General features: G+C 37.5%; 1 protein-coding gene and 1 pseudogene across 8 annotated transcripts in view; both read left to right on the top strand.

Annotated features, from left to right (window-relative positions):
- The window catches only part of NFAT5 (nuclear factor of activated T cells 5), a 132,873-nt gene that overhangs the window by 97,307 nt on the left and 15,533 nt on the right, over positions 1-20,033 (top strand). For 5 of the 7 annotated variants that reach the window (XM_082863372.1, XM_082863370.1, XM_082863375.1 and 2 more), the window contains 4 exons: positions 5,850-5,984; positions 6,110-6,162; positions 10,567-10,699; positions 14,613-14,696. In XM_082863372.1, coding sequence (XP_082719498.1) covers positions 5,850-5,984; positions 6,110-6,162; positions 10,567-10,699; positions 14,613-14,696 — 405 coding nt within the window. The remainder of the gene's footprint in view (positions 1-5,849; positions 5,985-6,109; positions 6,163-10,566; positions 10,700-14,612; positions 14,697-20,033) is intronic. The other 2 variants (XM_082863373.1, XM_082863371.1) reach the window with 1 other exon arrangement.
- Positions 18,106-18,547, top strand: LOC309976812 (proline-rich protein 13-like; annotated as a pseudogene). The gene has a single exon. The product of its transcript is annotated as a proline-rich protein 13-like (transcript).

Below are 20,033 nucleotides of genomic sequence, written 5' to 3'. Positions count from 1 at the left end.
TTTTTCATATTCCAGCTTGTGATCATGAAAAATTTGAAACATTTTCAAAGCTATAGTTAAATTTTCTAGGCTAAATTAAAGGTGGGTAATTTCTAATAAAATTCAAAAAGAATGTAGCATTTTGTAGTTTCCTTTTATCATCCTATACTGATTTAAAAAGTAGTTTGAACAGTTTGCCTGAAGTAAATTGCAAAGGCACAGGATTTTCACAGCATCTTCATAGTGTGATAAATCGCTGTGATTCTAAGTGTTTGTATTAGAATTTAAGAAAAAATAAGGTAAGCAGAACTTTGTAAATATATAGCAGTTGGAGTTCTGATTACAATTTAAAGTATTATAGTATAGTGGGAAATGAAATTCTTACTTTGCTAACCTTGGCATAGAAAGTAAATGACGTGTGTGCGTAATTTTTTTTTTTGGCTGTGTTGGGTCTTCGTTGCTTTGCATGGGCTCTTCTCTGGTTGTGCAGAGTGAGGGCCACTCTTCGTTGTGGTGTGCGGGCTTCTCATTGTGGTGGCTTCTCTTGTTATGGAGCACGGGCTCTAGGTGCATGGGCTTCAGTAGTTGTGGCACGTGGCCTCAGTAGTTGTGGCTCGCGGGCTCTAGAGTGCAGGCTCAGTAGTTGTGGCACATGGGCTCAGTAGTTATGGCTCACGGGCTCTAGAGCACAGGCTCAGTAGTTGTGGCGCACAGGCTTAGTTGCTCCGTGGCATGTGGGATCTTTCCGGACCAGGGATCGAATCCGTGTCCCCTGCATTGGCAGGGGGATTCTCAACCATTGCACCACCGGGGAAGTCCGTGTGTGTGTATTTAAATTCAGTCATGTTGTATGTGCTTCAAGATATAGTCTGGTTTCCCTGTAATGAGTATTATTACAAGTAATAAATAGGAAAACTTTTTCCTTTGTACATCTCTTAAGATTTTCATTAACTATTATTTTCTTTGGCCTTGCTTCTGAATTCAAAAGAGCAGAAGAGACTGAGTTCCATTCACTTGAATTTCCTATTGGGTCGTTATGGGTATTATGACCTTCGTACCCCCAGGGTACTTACAAAGCCTTTGTTATTTAATTGTAGCTTAGTTTTGTCAAATTATTCACCCTTGGTAAATCTTATTTTTTCCTTCCTTTCTAATTCATCTCAGAAGTGACTGTACCCCTATGTTAGCTTGGCAAACACCCTCATTTTTTTTTTTTTTCCTGTACGCGGGCCTCTCACTGTTGTGGCCTCTCCCGTTGCAGAGCACAGGGTCCAGACGCTCAGGCTCAGCGGCCATGGCTTACGGGCCCAGCCGCTCCGCAGTATGTGGGATCCTCCCGGACTGGGGCACGAACCCGTGTACCCTGCATCGGCAGGTGGACTCTCAACCACTGCGCCACCAGGGAAGCTCCACCCTCATTTTTAAAATTTATTTATTTATTTTTTATTTATTTATTTTTTTGCGGAACATGGGCCTTTCACTGCTGTGGCCTCTCCCATTGCGGAGCACAGGCTCTGGACACGCAGGCTCAGCAGCCATGGCTCACAGGCCCAGCCGCTCTGCAGCATGTGGGATCTTCCCGGACCGGGGCACGAACCCGTCCCCTGCATTGGCAGGCGGACTCTCAACCACTGCGCCACCAGGGAAGCCCCACCCTCATTTTAAAAAGAAAGTAGTAAATATCTTCCTGATCTCAAGAGAGCTCATTTGGGGCTTCCCTGGTAGCACAGTGGTTAAGAATCCAATCCCTGGTCTGGGAAGATTGCACATGCCACGGAGCAACTAAACCTGTGCGCCACAACTGCTGAGCCTGTGCTCTAGAGCCCGTGAGCCACAACTACTGAGCCCACGTGCCACAACTGCTGAGCCCATGCGCCTAGAGCCCGTGCTGCGCAACAAGAGAAGCCACTGCAATGAGAAGCCCACACACCGCAACGCAACAAAGAGTAGCTCCTGCTCACCGCAACTAGAGAAAGCCTGTGCGCGGCAACAAAGACCCAATGCAGCCAAAAAATTTTTATAAAATAAAATAAAAATAAAGAGAGCTCATTTGGATTTCTCTATTTTTCATTATTATGAAAAATTTGTTTTGATACTAGTATTTCCTTGGGCTATTTCTGGATAACATTCAGTTATAAATATACTGCTTTTAAAGTTTCTAGGTTCCATGTCCATTCTGTTGTGTTCAGATAGGGACAGAGTAAATAATCTGTAGATGGTTTATTGAGTTATAAAGCTTTTCTAATTTAGGTGCTAATTTACTGTAAATCACAATATGTCTCAACTTGAATATTATTAGAATGGAGTTTCAATTTTAGTGGGGCATGTGCAGTTCTTCTTTTACGTGATCTAATACTTTGAGCATGACCATAGCCACTCTATGTTCCATTATGGGTTTATGGTTTGTGTTTATTTCCGTGAATATAACCTTTTTGGCAGGTTAGAGCAGTTGGAGTAGAATGAGAGGTGAAAAGGAAATAGGTTAGTAAGAAGGGTTAGAATTGGAATGGGAGGTAGAAGGAAACAGGAAGATGAGAGGGAGGTAGAAAAGGAAGAGGGGCCAAAAGGTTCTAGAGCTGGAAGGGAGGAGAGGAAACAGATACTTGATCTTCCATCTAGAAACACTCAGTGGAAAGAAGGCCTAATGCCAGAATTCATGTTGTGCCTTATGACCTTAGAAAAACAGTCCTGCTTCTACTTGTTGGTTTAACAGTGGCCACTGGATCCATTGTCTTTTTGTTTGTTTGTTGTTAAGGGGATAGAAAAATCATCCCCTTTTACATTCTTCACACCTTTAGATGTCTCCAGACAATACATATATACTAGATCAAATTAAGAATATCAATTTTCATACCTTTTTAGTATCCACCCTTCTATAATAATTTTTTTAATATGGCAAAATTAATCATCGCTTTCTTCAGTATAATGTATTTTAGATTTTGTCTTACTAATGCTTATTGTATTAAATCTTACTGAATTTAACGAGTTCCTACTTTCCTTATTTCTAGCTCTTCCACAACTTTAGAAAAGGGATAATATCATTGAGTAAACTTTTCTCTTCACAGACATTAAAAAGCCTTACTAATTCTTTTGACAGGTTGAAATATTTGCTTTGTTATTTTTCAGTATTCAGATATTCAGTATTCAGATGTTCATTAATTTTTTTCAGCTTTTTATTTTTAGCTGTGTTGGGTCTTTGTTGCTGTGCGAGGGCTTTCTCTAGTTGTGGCGAGCAGGGGCTGCTCTAGGCATGCGGGCTTCAGTAGGTGTAGCATGAGGGCTCAGTAGTTGTGGCTTGCAGGCTCTAGAGCGCAGGCTCTGTAGTTGTGACGAATGGGCTTAGTTGCTCCATGGCATGTGGGATCTTCCCGGACCAGGGCTCAAAGCCATGTCCCTTGTGTTGGCAGGTGGATTCTTGACTACTGTGCCACCAGGGAAGTCCCTCAGCTTTATTTTTGTGGCCGCTATTAGAACAGCATCTAAAAGCACATTGTTTTTTATAATACCAGAAAGGTGCCTGCTTTTTCTGTTACAGTTTTTTAAAGCAATGTGATCACTTTCAAGAGTCAGCTTACTAATTACTTAAAGATAAAAATAAAACAGTTAATGCGTAAATAATCCTGACTTCAGTTCTGTTTAGTATGGAGTGTGTCCTGTTAGGTAACCATTAAACTTTTTAATAGGAAAGACCTTTTAAGGTCAAAAGTTAGAAGTTAAATTGTCTTGAACAGACTAGTTCTTTGTGTAATGTAAATACAAATATATAAAAGATAAATACACATTGTACCTTCAGAGGGGCCTCATTTGGCCATCTTAAGCCTTTAATACATAAAAGGAAAAAATGAGGTAGGAAAAAAGTTTTGATAATCATGAATGAAGTGGAATTTCCATATAGTATTTTGAAAGTGGGGGGGGGAAGGTTATAGACTTTCCATTCATTTTGTTAATACAATATGTGCATATAATTTTGCACCTCTTATTGTTTTCTAATCAAAACAATGTTTATCATATTTTTCTTGAATGTTATATAAAAATAAGTATCTAGTTCCAGTGTTACTCCAAAAAGTTATAAATTCACTTAATTCTTTAAAAGGGTATGTAATTACCAGTGTGGGACCAGTAACTGTTTCCATTCTGTTCATACATTAACCCTGTGGGTTCCAGACAGTGTATATGTTTATACAATCACAATTTCTTTTAAACTCAGACATTGCTGAAAATATTATTTGCCATTCAGATATTGAATTAGGATAAGATACTTGTTTGTATTAAAATAAGTGAGGCTAAACGGTGCTACAGTAACAAACAACCAAAAAAATCTAAGTGGCTTACACAACAAAGTTTTACTTTTTCCTCATTTTATGATAATATTGGGTGTAGTTTGGAAGCAGCTCCATTTTCTTCACTCTGGGAACCAGGCTTTAGAAGCTGCCCCTTTCTGGGATATTGCCATTTTTGTAGTGGAGGAAGATGGTAGAACCACGTGGGGCTCTTAAAGCCTGGAAGTGGCACATTACTTCAGTTCACATTTCATTATACGAACAAGTCACATGGCCAGTCCTTACATGAGTGGAGCAAGAGCCTTCCCACAAGGAACAGCAGGCCTAGGGAAAGAGGGGCAGTATTTTGACAAGGATAATTTCCCATATTACTTTCTTGTAAAGATAAAATTAACTATTAAATATATAAGTATTTAATGAGAAAAAAACTTAAACTTTTCCTAAAGTTTAATAGACTATCTCATTAATTTAGAAGTTGATAAGTTATACAACCATGTTAAAGTTTACCTTTGCAGTATATATGTTGTTAGGGTTTACTAAAACAACAAATAGTGTGTTCTATTTCAAAGTACTTAATCTTAAGGAAGCAGGTTTTTGAGTACCTAAAAAGTATGTATTTGCATTAACCAGTATCCCAGGGAGTATTCTGGTGGAAAACTAGTCCTTAGGCATCAATATGGAAGAATGTTCCTGGAGTCAGATATGTTGAGGGGACTGTGTACTATACTCACTTCTTGGATATTTACAGTGTACATCAGAATGTGAAATGCTTGGAGAAATCCTATTGTTCATTTAGCTTTGCTTAACTCAGTAATTCCCAGATACACTTACTTTGGAACCTGTTTTACTATGCAGTACATATTAAATTTTCTTAAGGAAATCATGACATGAGGAAGTTGGTAGGCCAGTTACAATTTCTTAGATCTGGCTCCTGCTCAGTACTAGTCAACCTCTTTGTTAATTGTACTAGTGGTTAGTTAGTCTTTGTAATTGAAAAACAAGTGCATTTTATCTTTAACCTCAGGGTATCCTAGTTCAAGGAGATCCCCTGGTAGAAAGAATTACTCTGAATTGCATTCAGTCTGTTTTCAGGTGTTCTTTTGGTTTAGGGCCTGAGTCCTGGGTCTAGATCCTTAAAGATGCCCTCAAAACCACCCATAGGCTCACATTGCCTCAGAAGTCTTGTAATGGCATAGCATAGCTGACATTTTTAAGGTTAAGATTGTGAGATAAAGTTGTTTTTAAATTGAATTTTTAAAAAATATTAAGACAAAAACATGACCAAATTCATATTTTACACCTTTTTTTGTTCATGTAATGAGAAAACAAAGATGACATCTAATAAATTAAAATGTCATCACAGACATTAATCCATCCCTATAAAATCTTACAATAGTTATTAAACATTAATGCAGACTTTTCTGTTTTTTCTTTGCTTTCTGTTACGGTAAAATTTAATATGCAGAATAAAAGAAGTCAAATTCAGGGGTCAACAACAACAACTTATAGAACTGGATAATTGAGAGTTGATTTTAGATAAGAAGTAAGTGTTGGTGGTTCTTTTTATGGAATGCTTATATATATCTACAGCTCAGCCAGCAGGAGTGCCAGAAATCTTAAAGAAGAGCTTACATAGCTGTTCAGTGAAAGGAGAGGAAGAAGTATTTTTAATCGGCAAGAACTTTCTGAAAGGAACTAAAGTTATTTTCCAAGAAAATGTTTCTGGTAAGTAGGCACAATACTGCCTTAGAAATTGTTGCGTGTTTCACTTTGTTATAAAGATATAGTTGTAGCTACAAAGTAAAAAATTTTTCACAATTTTAGTAAGTCACTGTTTTTATTTCAATCAGATGAAAACTCTTGGAAGTCAGAAGCTGAAATCGACATGGAATTATTTCATCAGGTATAATTTAAACTTCTTATAGTTTGATTGCTTACTCTCTGAGAAATTGAGTTTTGCTCCAAAATTTTCCTGCATTAACAAATTTCTTCTTTATATGAGGTTGACATAAATCATTTAAAGTTTCTTTCTTGGGTTTCTTTAACTGAAATAGATTTATTCCACTGATGCTAGAAATGACAGTTCTCTATTTGAAAAAGTTAAGAGCATTAGCAAATTACCATTGTTAATGAATGAAAGATTTCCTAATATTTATTTGCTCTGACGATTTGGACTATCTTAACGTACTATTTAGTTAAATCAAAGGGAAACATTTATTGAGTACCTGCTATGTGCCAGGTGTTTTATACTTGTTAGTTACCTTTTTGCATTCAGAAGCACTACTTGTTACACTTAAAGAGTCTATATTTGTAGGACCTTGCTATATATTGTTTTCCAAATAACAAGGAAAAAAGTTTGAAAACAAGGATAAAGAACTGACTTAAGAATTAGTATGTAGAGCAGATAAGACCAACCTCATAGAAGTTGAAACTAACAAAAGAGAAAGACAAACTTATGAGTAAATCAGATATAAGGCAAACGCAGAAGACTGGTATGTATAAGTACAGTTCATAAAGAACAGAGAAGCAAAGGAACACAAATCAGAGCCAGCCAAAGGGAGAGACACATAAAGTAAGGTCTGGGAGGGTCCTGAAGGTGAAGCTTCCTGTCCTCAGGAATGCCTTACCTTCTCAGCACATTGATGTGTGACAACATAGGCAGTACATACAGAGTACTGCCTGTTAGGAAGCTCATCCAAGCTATTGGTATTCAGAGTTTTTATTTGGGTTGGATCACATACAGCCCGTGCAGCTAACCTTTAGTCTCCAGTTCCCCCAGAGGTTGGAAATGATATGACATGTTTCAAAGCTCTCTTCATAAATTACATTGTTAGACTTTTCAGTGGCCAAAGCCCCTAAACAAACGAAGATACTTCTGTCAGACAGGACATTCTAGGGGCCTAGAGATCACCTCCCAGTAGACAAGGGAAAAGACTAGACCTCACTTTGAGTTAAATGAATTCTTCACTACATAGTATCATTTAAGGTGGAGCTTCCTATATACCTAGACAAATGCTATGCAGAAAGTTTTCCTACATGCTGTCAAGAAGAGATAATAGGACTCAGCAGCCATTCCTTTGTCACATTTACCATCAGATAATCTCTGCTAGACTAGTCTTAACTGAAATTCTAGTACCTTCTTTGTCACTAACAATCTGTGTTACCTGTGTAAGACAAGTCTCTCTTTTGCCCCACTTTTCTAATCTATAAGATAAACTCTTTTACTAGATTATTTGAGGTTCCTTCTAACTCTGGCATTTTATGATTTCTTGTATAACTTGTTGATCAGACCATTCCCACTTCAGAGCTTGTAAGCTCTGAAAAAGATTATCTGCTGAAAAAAGAAAGTCGTTACTTTGAATCCAAGCAGATTTTTCTAAGAAATTAAAATTCAGGGACTTCCTGGTGGTCCAGTGGCTAAGACTCCGCACTCCCAATGCAGGGGACCCAGTTCAGTCCCTGGTCAGGGAAGTATTATAGATCCTACATGCATGCTGCAACTAAGAGTTCGAATGCTGCAACTAAAAGATCCCACATGCTGCACCTGAGACACGGCGCAGCAAAAATAAATATTTTTAAAACATAAAAAAATTAAATTTCAGATATTCTTCTCTTTTTACCTCAGAGAACATTCTGCCTGCTCCACAGGTCTCCCAGTCCTTTGTGTGTTTTGTCTGTATTGTACTCCTAGCTCAGTGGTAGTTAATTGCTCTTAATTTTTGAGAGTAGTATTTTTAAAAAGCTTACTATCACTACCTACAATTTACTTAGTTTTTAATTCAAACCACTTGTAGAATTTCTGGATTCAGATTGAGGAAGTAAGAAGAATTAGTATGAAAATAAGTTCATTTGGCTTTTATAAGGTTTCGGGGGCTTCCCTGGTGGTGCAGTGGTTAAGAATCTGCCTGCCAATGCAGGGGACACGGGTTTGAGCCCTGGTCCAGGAAGACCCCACATGCCACAGAGCAACTAAGCCCGTGCACCACAACTACTGAGCCTGCGCTCTAGAGCCCGTGAGCCACAACTACTGAGCCCGTGAGCCACAACTACTGAAGCCCACACACCTAAGAGCCCGTGCTCCACAACAAGAGAAGCCACCACAGTGAGAAGCCCGCACACTGCAACAAAGAGTGGCCCCCGCTCTGCGGAACCAGAGAAAAGCCCATGCACAGCAACGAAAACCCAATGCAGCCAAAAAATAGAATAAATAAAATAAAATAAATTTTATAAATAAATAAAAGGTTTCAAATTAGATTTGCTTAAATACGCTCTCCAAAGCAAGTGGAGTAAAAGGTTTGTTTAAATAAAATATGCATCTGACTTTTAGATACTAATTCTGTTACTAATTACCAAAAAACAAGTTTTTATTCAGAAGAATAATTTCAGTTATTGAGTTTGCCAAATATGTAATTTTAAGACTGGGAAGATACTTCACAAATCCATCCATTCAACCATCTCCTTAACTGTAGGTAGGACTGCTTTGTGATGTAGTTGCAGTGTTTAAACAAAGGAAGGTGGGCAAGATTTTAAGATTCTGTTTCTTAGAAGTTGGATCACTGCAGGTACATTTTTTGATGGCCTCATGGGCAATTGAATATGTGCATTCAGATTTTTGCCCCCTAATACCTGTGGATGTACACACATTTATATATGTTTTTGCACCTGAATTAGAAGTGTGATTTTTTTTGAGATGGCTAACTGGACTCAGGAAGCATTCTATTAATGCCATAAATAAGCTATGTATATATATTTTTTTAAATTTATTTTTGGCTGTGTTGGGTCTTCGTTTCTGTGCAAGGGCTTTTTCTAGTTGCGGTGAGAGGGGGCCCCTCTTCATCGCGGTGCACGGGCCTCTCACTATCGTGGTCTCTTGTTGCGGAGCACAGGCTCCAGACACACAGGCTCAGTAGTTGTGGCTCACGGGCCTAGTTGCTCCGCGGCATGTGGGATCCTCCCAGACCAGGGCTCAAACCCGTGTCCCCTGCATTAGCAGGCAGATTCTCAACCACTGCGCCACCAGGGAAGCCCCAAGAAGCTATTTTTAAATGTATAATGTGACTATTTCAGAGAGTGTTTTATGATGGCTTAGAAACAAATTAAGTGCTCAAAAATCAAAATCTTGGCCTCATTTGTCACATGTTCTATTCAACTGAGTCAACCAACTACTATAATCTAAGTAAAAAATGTCATCACATTCACTTCATCCTCAGCTATCACCGTTGGCCTCCTGCATATCACATACTCAGTATAAAAAGAATAATCACTACTCCTTGATATTCCTCCCCAATACTATAACATACTAGGGAAGAAGAGAACAAGTCAAATGTGGTTCATTGTGTCTTCTAAGAAGAATAAGTGCTGCTGAAGCATTTATGGAACTCTTCCTTTCTCTTAAAAGGATGCTTCTACCACTATTTTCACATACAAAAAAATGACTTTGATCTACTGAGGTTTGGGTAAACTGAACCCTATTGACTTTAAATGAGAATTAAAGTGGTTAGGAAGTAGTGAACTGCATTGCGAAGTATTGATACATCTCACTGTTAAGGTTTACAAAACATATGGTAACTGACATTATGCTTGGTGGACATATTTTTTTCCTGAATATATATTCATTCTTTTTTTCAACAAATATATTTGAGTATATTTTGTGTGAGGTGCTTAACCATGGAGATAGAATGAAGAACAGAACATCCTAGGTTCTCATGGAGGTTACATTCTTTTGGTTGGAGAGGGACAAAAAGAAGCAGATAATCACAGTAATTTCAGGTGGTGATAAGTGCTATTTTAGAAATAAACAAGATTATGTGGTCAGATTGGAGAGGGGTGCTACTTTAAATAGGATTGTCAGAGAGGGCTTCTCGGAGGAGATGACATTTGAATGAGACCTGAAAATGGATAAGGAACTAGCCATTTGAAGAGGTAAAGGAAGAGTTTTCCAGTGAGAGAGAACAGAAAGTTGTAAAGGCTCTGAGGTAAAAATGAATTTAGTGTGTTAAAAGAATGAATTTACTGTGTTAGTGTAAGAAGGTCAATGTAACTGGAGTGTAACAAGCTGGAGGAGAAGGGGAATGAGATAAAGTTGACAGGGCAGGGACCTTGTAAGCCATTGTAAAACATTGGTATTTTACCTTAAAAGCAGTTTTAAGATTAATGTCCTGATGCCTTTAAATACTACGTTTTTCCCCTAGTCAGACTTTTTAAACTTTACAACTAACAGGAAATGTACTTAATTATCATATTTTATTTGAAAATTTTAATTTAAACATTACTGCTTTTCTGACTCTTGTAATTTTCTTTCAATTAGAATCATCTTATTGTGAAGGTTCCCCCATATCATGACCAACATATAACTTTGCCAGTATCAGTGGGAATATACGTAGTGACCAATGCTGGAAGATCTCATGATGTTCAGCCATTCACTTACACTCCAGACCCAGGTATGTCAAAATAAAAAGTTCTGAATCAAAAGGAATAATTAACTTCTAGTTCTTTGGAAGAATATGAAGAAGACCAGCCAATTTAAAAGAGAAAGTTGTGTGCTAAGATGAATTGATATCAGTATTTTTTGAAGATGGCATTATTTCCTAAGAAGATGGCCACCAAACACTGCTTTTACTCTTATATTAAGGGAACTGTTTCTGCCTTATGCTCTAATAATAAAAGAAAAGCTAGAAATGCTCTGAAGTCAGGCTCTCCAGAGTTGTCATACAAGTTACTCCTTGTTAAGAATTACCATTCATTGAGTACCTCTTATGTGCAGAAAGGTGAAAGTGACGACTTTGAGAAACTGCTAATAGTTTTTAGTCTGGCTGGCTTATAGGATGCATTTTGGGAGAGGTGAGAGATAGCTTGGAATGATAAGTGATAATATCACAAATAGAATCATATGCCTGTAACATTTTCAAATTTGTGTTATCAAAAATATCAAAGACTTCTGGTGAATAAATATTTTATATGTAATTTTAAGCATTTAGGTAAAACAGGTGCTTTAGAAACCAGAGCAGTTGCTTATAAATTTAGATCTCTGGGTAAGAAGTGTCCTAAGAGTTTTTTGCCTACATTAGTTTAGTTGCCTGAAGAAGAGAAGGCTTTTCCTGGAGAAGCAGAGAGAACATTTTGGAAATGGAAACTCTTCACATGTTTTGTTGACCTAGGCTTGGTTTCTGCCATGCTTACCATGGTTTACTCCATTCCTGTCTCAGGAGTCTTTAGCGCTAGAAGTTCTTCCATATCTTTACGTTTACCGATATGTTATTCCCAAATAGTTCAGGATTCAGTGAGGTACAAAGTGAAAAATGGTAGCAAGGAAAGAAAGCCCTGGCAACAAAAGTGATGGAAACAGTCTCTAGGACAGAGTTATAACTAGTCTTGATAATTACATTTTATCACTTAATGTGATCTGTTCCCTTTTTGTTCTTTTTAATCATGTCTGAGTTTCACAATATTGGTTATTTCCACCAGTTTGCTACAAAACTGTGCCATAGTATAGCACTAATGAAATCCTTTTAGTATTTATCTCAGAATAAAAGATCACAAGTAGAAATTTCAGACAGAAAAAGACAAAGTTTGGCAATAATATACTGGCTTCAACAAAACTAGGGAAGAGGATATTGGTTTATACTTAAAGATGAAATAGTTGATTGTTTTCTTTCTAAGAAGGCCTCAAAAATCCAAGAAAATTTGATTTAAAACTAATGGTAGTTAAAGCATTTTAGTAACTGCTAGTTACTAAATATTAACATTTAGTATTTGTGTGAGGAGTTGTTTGCTCATAGGGGGAGAAAAATGGCATACAGTAATTAATTGTGTGGGAAGGGAAGAAGGAAGTGTGTGTGTGTGTGTGTGTGTGTGTGTGTGTGTGTGTGTGTGTGTGTGTGTGTGTGTGTGTGTGGAAATAGCCTTAAAGTTTTTGCCATCCTGAAAATACTGAGGTTTTGTTGTTTTTGTTTGGTTTTATGATCAATAATAAAGAACTTCAGGACTTTGAAGTGCTTAGCATCAGCACTATGAATCTTCATTTCTTAGTGTTGAATGCTGATTATTAAAAATTTCCCTTTAATAAATTGCCAAATAAAACAGCTTTTAAGTGTTCTGTTTTAAAGCCTACACTAATCGGCTATATTTGGCCACATTTAGGCAATCACTAACATACGTTTATTCTTTTAAGTATTTCCCCCTTATATATATCATAGATAGCAGTCGCCCTCAGAAACTCTTAATTGAATAAATATATAATATGCAAATTTTATAGTGAGATCCAATGCTTCAGTTTCTGCCTTCATGATATAGCTAATTAAAGAATCTTCCCACAATTTCACTTTTTTATATTTTATAAAATGTGAGCATCTTTTTAGGTGTTCATGTGAGAGAATAGAGAATATGATTTCAGGAAAACTTGGTTATAGAAAATTTGTACTGTCTCATTATGATAAACTAATTGCTTTTGTGATTCCTCCAGGGACTGTGGTTAAACATTTGAATAGTCAGTGGTGTATAGTAATTGTAACAGCTAGAACAAGGCCCAGCATAATTTTTGTGAGTCAAGAGTAGAAATGGCAACTGCTACACCATTTTGCCTAAATATTTAAAAGTTATAGATAAAAATAACAAATAATTAAATGAAGTATATTCTATCCTCCTAATTTGACCAAAATACCTTCATAATAACCTGGAAGGCCAGATTCGAATTGAGGATTTTTAAACTGCTTGGAGGTCCAAACTGGGATATGACAACATGAAGAAAGAGGAATCCCCAGGCTGGCACCCTTCTTTTCCCTCTCCTGGCTCCATCCTCTACCTGGAGGGCCCTGATGCACTGGCCAGTGCTCATAAGCTCTGTTCACCCTATAGGCCTGAGATTTCACACATGGTCTATAGAGTAGTTGTGCAGAAAATTTGGGGATCTTGTATACTTGGTACACGGTCTAAAAGTAGGATTGGGGCAGGGGCTCAAGTGTACATAAACTGGCTGGCTCTGCATGCTCTGCCAGACACAAGCCCCTCTAAAGCCTTCTGAGTCTCTACTGCCAAAAATACATTGCATGTACATGCTCTTAGGCACTTAACTTTGCAGAGTCGTAAAACCTTTGTTTCATTGCCAGTTAGTCACTGAAGCATTGCTTAGCCATTAATTTGTTTTACTTCCATCTATTAAGACACAGAAATCTCCTTAGTTATTTTTTGCAGTGACTCTGCAGTAGTAATTGCTATAAGAAATGGAGGATAAAGTATTTATTCATAATTTTTTGTTGCTCTAAAGACAAATGACTAAAACTTGTTTTAAAAGTAGAAATTTAAAAATTTTTCAAAGATTAGTTTCCATTTTTAAATCTGTAATTATTAGAATTAATGTTATGCTTTAAAATTGTCTATGGATTTTTTTTTCTCATCAATTCTATTCAATTGATAATTTCATTCAATTGATAGTTCATTCAAATTATCATTTGTTGTGCAGTGTAGCATGCTTAGATAAATTTTTTTACTTCATTCTTAGGAGATGTGTACATTTTGTCTCTTTATTCACAGTTAACTATCTCTTTATATTCTCTATAACCATCATTTTGTATTGTCATGTGAAAAATAAATTGAAAATAAGTTGACTCAATTCCCATTTTGAATAAATAAGGGAATAAATAAAATAAATAAATACAATGAAAAATAGAAATTAACATCTATTTAAATAAAATTATTATACAGTCATTTTAAGTAAAAACCTGTTTATTTGGAATTTATTTAACTTTACCATTCAGAACTGTTCTCTACTCTCACGCTCATTAAATTTAAAGTTTTCATAGTAGATGTACTTGATTTGTATAGATATAGTAGTGTAGTAATTCTCCTTTAATAATAGCAAAGATTATGTTTTCTAAGGCTTGCTAAAAAGAATAATCATAATGTTATAGATTTTATATATTCATCACAGTTTTTAAAAAAATTTAGCTCAATTGACTCTGAATCAGTATTATTTTAAATAAATCATTTATGTAGGTAAATGGTGAATTTTTTTTTCATGCTAGTGTTACAGTATATTTGGTAAGTTTAAAAATCTCATATCAGTCTTCTACTCATCTCATATAAATATGTGTACTGTTACAAGAAAGATTTTTTGAAGTTGCGATTGTTTTTATTTTGTTTTAATAAGTAAGCATATGCTTCTGCCCACTGGGAGACAGGTGCATTTTAGAGCGTAGACTGGTGATTATAAAAACTCATCTGAACCTAGAATTTCTGCTAAACAAATAATTTAATAGTGCTTTGTGAGAAGATATTCCAGTTAAAGAATTTTAAGGTACACATTTTGTTAGGATAAGTTTAAATAAATACATTAATCCTTTTTGTTTGTCTTAATAGCAGCAGCTGCTGCTTTGAATGTAAACGTGAAGAAGGAAATATCTAGTCCGGCAAGACCTTGCTCTTTCGAAGAGGCCATGAAAGGTACCAAGTTAATTCTGCTCAAAAATTGTAAATTAGTGATGCTATATATTTTCTCTAGCAAACCTTACTATTTTATTTTCTCTTGTATACTCGGAACACTTTGCAGGTTATCTTCCATATTGTAAAATAAATACTTGTTTGACTTTACTGAATGCAGAGACTTGCTTCCCAACTTGATATTTCCCTTCATTTACCATATAAACAACTTTTTTTTTAACATGTGTTGGAATAGAGAAGTTTTTGTTTTGTATTCCCTAATGTTAAAAATCTTAAAAGTATATATAGAATACAATAATGTATATAAAACAGCTTTATAAAGCTTCTTGCTGCCAATAAGAGTAGTTGACATTGAGACTAAAGAGACCAAAATAGAAACTATTGGCATTTGAAAAAGTTGCTTTAGGTTCTTTAGGTACCATTCTTTCTTCTGACACCATTATTTCCAAACAGAAAATGAAGATATCTTCAGGATGTTATAATGTGTTTCTCAATTATGATGCTTTTGTGCCATTACATATGAAGATGTCAATTGCATAGTGGCCATTGATTTATTCCTGTAATTCTAGCTTTTACTTATATTTTTCTGCCATGAAATTCATGAGTTAAATTAAATTTCAAAATTTTGTATACTTATATTTTTAAGGGGCATAATATGCTTAATACATTTTATCAAATACAGTGGATTTTTTTTCCTATTGTCATAGTAAAATTCAGCATTCATATATATATTCAGTTTAGTATAGCTTGCCATTATAATTTCTATCAACAGTTCCAAAATAGATTAATTAGGAATTATGCACAAGTAAGCGCATAATGATCTGATTTAACTACAGGAAAATTTACAAGTCTCTGCTAGGGATAACCATGGCTAATGTTTCTCGAACATATATTAAATGCTAGGCAGCATTCCACACTCTTTACCACCATTATCTCATTTAATCTGCCAAGTCTATGAGATAGGAAATTTATGATTGTCATTTCACAGGTGAGGAAATCAAGGTTCCATAGAGGAATTTAAAAAGACAGGTCGAGGGGGCTTCCCTGGTGGCACAGTGGTTGAGAGTCCGCCTGCCGATGCAGGGGACGCGGGTTCGTGCCCTGGTCCGGGAGGATCCCGCATGCCGTGGAGCGGCTGGGCCTGTGGGCCGTGGCCGCTGAGCCTGCGTCCGGAGCCTGTGCTCCGCAACGGGGGAGGCTGCAACAGTGAGAGGCCCGCTTACCGCACAAAAATAAATAAATAAAATAATAAAAAGACAGGTCGAGCTTTAGTGTATAAGGTAACATCTAAGCAATAATAATTCAAACGATGTTTATTAGATGAATAATACCATAATTAATCAATCATTAAAGAAAGTCAGGGACATTTATGGTCTGTCCTTTGCCAACTTTGATGTGTTCCTGCTTTTCTGCAAAAACTCCTTCATGCTTCTTTCATAGAGTATCAGGCTGGTGGGACACTAATGTAATCCAGTGTGAAATTTCTCATAGTGAAGGTTAAAAGGTTTTAAATGCTATGTTTAATTTTTGGTAATAAAATGATTTAGTCATTTGATCAAAATCTTACAAGCCTAAAAAATGGGTAAGAAACACACATACACATATTATTATTTTTCACAATTCAGACCTTCTTATTTTGACAATTTTATCAACTGAAATCATGTAAAATAATTTTATGAAGATATAAAATTAAATACTAAACTATCTTATCAGTTAAAATTTTTCATTTGTCATTTTTAAATACAGTATCATTAATTGGAGATTCCTGATCAGTTAAACCAACAATAGCTTTCAACTAGGAATTTCCCTTGACAAATAGCTTATTTTTGTGATTCCTTGAAATCAGAGCTTTGGTATAATGCCCAGGTGCCCTCTGAGAGATTTAATTAGGTATGCTTTAATGATGAAGACTGAGCAACATAAATGACTTTTAAATTTGTGTTATGGCATAACCCTTCATATAACATTCTTTAAAATAGCCATCAATTACAGTAAGATTTAGAACTTGAAACATAAATAGGACATTATGGCCAGACATTGAAAGCTTTCACTCTGCAACAAGTTTCTCATTCCTCGGAGAGGGTTTGCAGGGGGAGGTGGAGAGTAAGGGGGATAACTGCACAACTGCTCAGTGAGATATTAAGTCTAGTGGTAAAGCATCATGGTTCATTTTTCAGTTTTACCCAACTGTGTATATATTAACACAAAAGTAATACAAATTACATAAGATAAAGTGTACAGTGTAAACTATTGTTAACAGCTTCCAGAAAGTTTTCTATATCTATATACGTACAGGAAGATGTAAGTGAACATTCTAGACAGATCATTCAAAAACTCTGTGATGCAGGTTTAGGACCCAGGGATAGAGTGTTGATGTGCAGTCTCTCAGTTTTAGCTTTGTAAAGAGTGGTTAATTGGATGAATGTGAAAAAATAGTTGCCAGCATATGTTTTTCTCTAACTGGTTGTAATTATGTGAAAAGTTTTAGGAGCTTGTAGGAATCATAGAGATAATGTAGTTCAATCTCATTTTACAGGTAAATAAACCAAAATTTAGAGAAGTTAAGTGATTTGCTCAAGGTCACACAGCTAATAACTGACAGAGGTTGCAACTTAGATTTCCCCCAAAACTCTGTATTCTTTTTACTCTATTATTTCCATCCCTTATAAATCTTAATTTGTATTTTAACCAAATGTATTTATATATGACCTAAGTGCTGCTTGATGACAACAAACTTAGCAAAGATTTTTCTAAGTTTCCAAAATTGTTATTATTTGGCATGGATGGAAGGAGAACACTCTTTAAAAATTATTTGGCATAAACTATCAATAACAGTATTCTTCATAAATTCAAATTGATATGGGGATGGTTAAATATGTCTGTCTAATTTACTTTCTGGGGAATTCCCTGGTGGTACAGTGGTTAGGACTCCACGCTTTCACTGCCGTGGGGCTCGGTTTGATTCGCTGGTCAGGGAACTAAGATCTCGGAGGCCATGCGGCATGGCCAAAATAAAAATTAATAATTTACTTTGTGGATTTTCTGAATTGGCTTAAAACTTCTCCCCCAACTTCTAGGTAGTACAGACTTTACTTGTTTGTATGTTTTTCCTCCTTCACTAAAATGTAACCTCCAGGTAGTAGGGCTTTATCCATCTTATTCATCACTGGATCCTCATAACCTAGAAAAGTGCCTGGAACTTTGTAAGGGCTCATTAAATACATAGTGAAAATGTAGGAAGAAAAGATATTAAAAGCCATTTAGTATTATTTGCAAGTCCGTTAAGATACAGTTGTGGGTTCTGAGAAAAGATAGTGTAGACTTAGCCCAGGCGGTGGTGTAAAGGTGATGGGACATCTGGTTCCTCAGTTTCCTTCTTTCTCCATTCCTGGATTGGAGGAAACACCTGAACATGTGGAATCCCAATGCTGGGCAGCCAGGGCCAAATCCATACCCCCTAACATCGGGTACCCTGGAGGTTGCAATCCTGCCCATCCACCACCTGCCAACCCTACCTTTCCTCCAGGCCCCTTTCCCACTCCCCCAGGATCACCCGAGGGGAATCCAGCTTTTGCCCCTTAGTGGACCTGTCATCCTGTGCCACAACCACGTAACCAGGATGCCAACCCACAGGTCCTTACCCCCCTGCATACCCACCACCTGCCCTTGGCATGCATCCTGTGAATCCTTTGGCTCCTGGCATGGTAGGACCAGGAATGGTGATCCACAAGAAGATGCAGAAGGAAATGAAAAAAGCTCACAAAAAGAAGCACAAACACCACAAGCATGGCAAGCATTTCTCCTCCTCCTCCTCCTCCTCCTCTTCCTCCTCTTCCAGCAGTGACTCTGACTGAATACAGGGCCTGGACCCTTCCCTCAAATCCCTCCAGTTGTGCTCTCCCGTCAAGCTTCAGATGCCATCTTGTACTGGGGGAAATTAGCCCTTGAGTCTCTCCCCTCCCCACCCCTGCAATCTGAGCCTCACTCTGCTTTTCAACCCTAACTGGCTAGGGAAAATGGGAAAAGAATTGCCATGGGCTAGCGAAGGCCGTATTCTCACTGCTTGGATAGAATTTTTTTTTTTTTTTTTTTTTTTTGCGGTACGTGGGCCTCTCACTGCCACGGCCTCTCCTGTTGCGGAGCAACAGGCTCCGGACGCGCAGGCTCAGCGGCCACGGCTCATGGGCCCAGCGTCCGCGGCATGTGGGATCTTCCCGGACCGGGGCACAAACCCGTATCCACTGCATCGGCAGGCGGACTCTCAACCACTGCGCCACCAGGGAAGCCCGGATAGAACTTTTAGCTTATGAGTTTTACAAGAGTTTTACTTTTTGAAGATGGTGAAATTTGAGCAAAATGCTGAAGACAAGTCTAAGATCTGTAAAATGTGATTTTTTACTTCTTTTTGTAATACTTTTGATTGGGGAGATGCTGTGGAAATTTAATTATGGAAAACAAAAAAACAACCTGTACCTTTCTTGTAATTGTGGCATGCTTGGGTGATTTAGTGGCAAATAAACATTTCCCAGCAGGCCTTTTATTGATTGCACTTACTGCAAGCCTGCTGGGAAGTGGAGCCCATTTTTGGCTGATGAGCTCTGACTGCCATTTTGGAAACTAATCTCTACTCCTTAGCTCAGTATGCTCCCTCAGGTCCTCCTCTCATCTCCAATTCTCAGTCCAAATAAAGCTGTTTTTCCTGAGGGGGTGGTGGGGGAGATAGTATAGACTCACTTTTCCCTGTTCCTCCTTTCTAAATCTACTTAATACCTTGGAAATATTCAGCAGTATAAAATGACTTTGAAATATAGAAAAAAGGAATAGGACTGGCTAAAGACCTTAGAACTTACAGAACAACACCAAGTGAGTTAACTGGTTTTCTTTTTATCTCCAATTTATCTGAGTCGGGCAGCAGTTGCGACTCCGAACTGGCAACAGGCATAGACAAAATAATAAATCTGTAAATAAGCATGAAAAGCCTGTTCTCTTTGGCCAAAAGATCAGGAAAGGGAAAGCCCAGTAGAGACTTAGTGAGATGACTCGTACCAAGTGACAGCAGCTGACCCATTAGCAGTGTTTGGGGGCCAACCCATCCCCTACCCAAACCTGCAATAGCAACAGCAGAATTTGGAAGGGTTAGCCCACCCCATTCCCCACATCCGCCAACTAGTAATGGACCTGATCTGCCAACAGTGGAACCAGGAGGCCCAAAACACAGGGCTCGTATGTGCCAGCAGCAGCAGGTCAGTATGTCTGCAGGAGTGGCAAGGGCAGAACCCAGGGGGCCAACCCATCCTCCACCCCACAGCAGGCAGCAGCACACAGGCTCCCTCCACCTGC

Source organism: Leucopleurus acutus, assembly GCF_964270905.1.
Source record: "Leucopleurus acutus genome assembly, chromosome: 20".
Lineage (NCBI taxonomy): Eukaryota > Metazoa > Chordata > Mammalia > Artiodactyla > Delphinidae > Leucopleurus > Leucopleurus acutus.
This window is presented reverse-complemented; position numbering and strand designations above follow the sequence as displayed.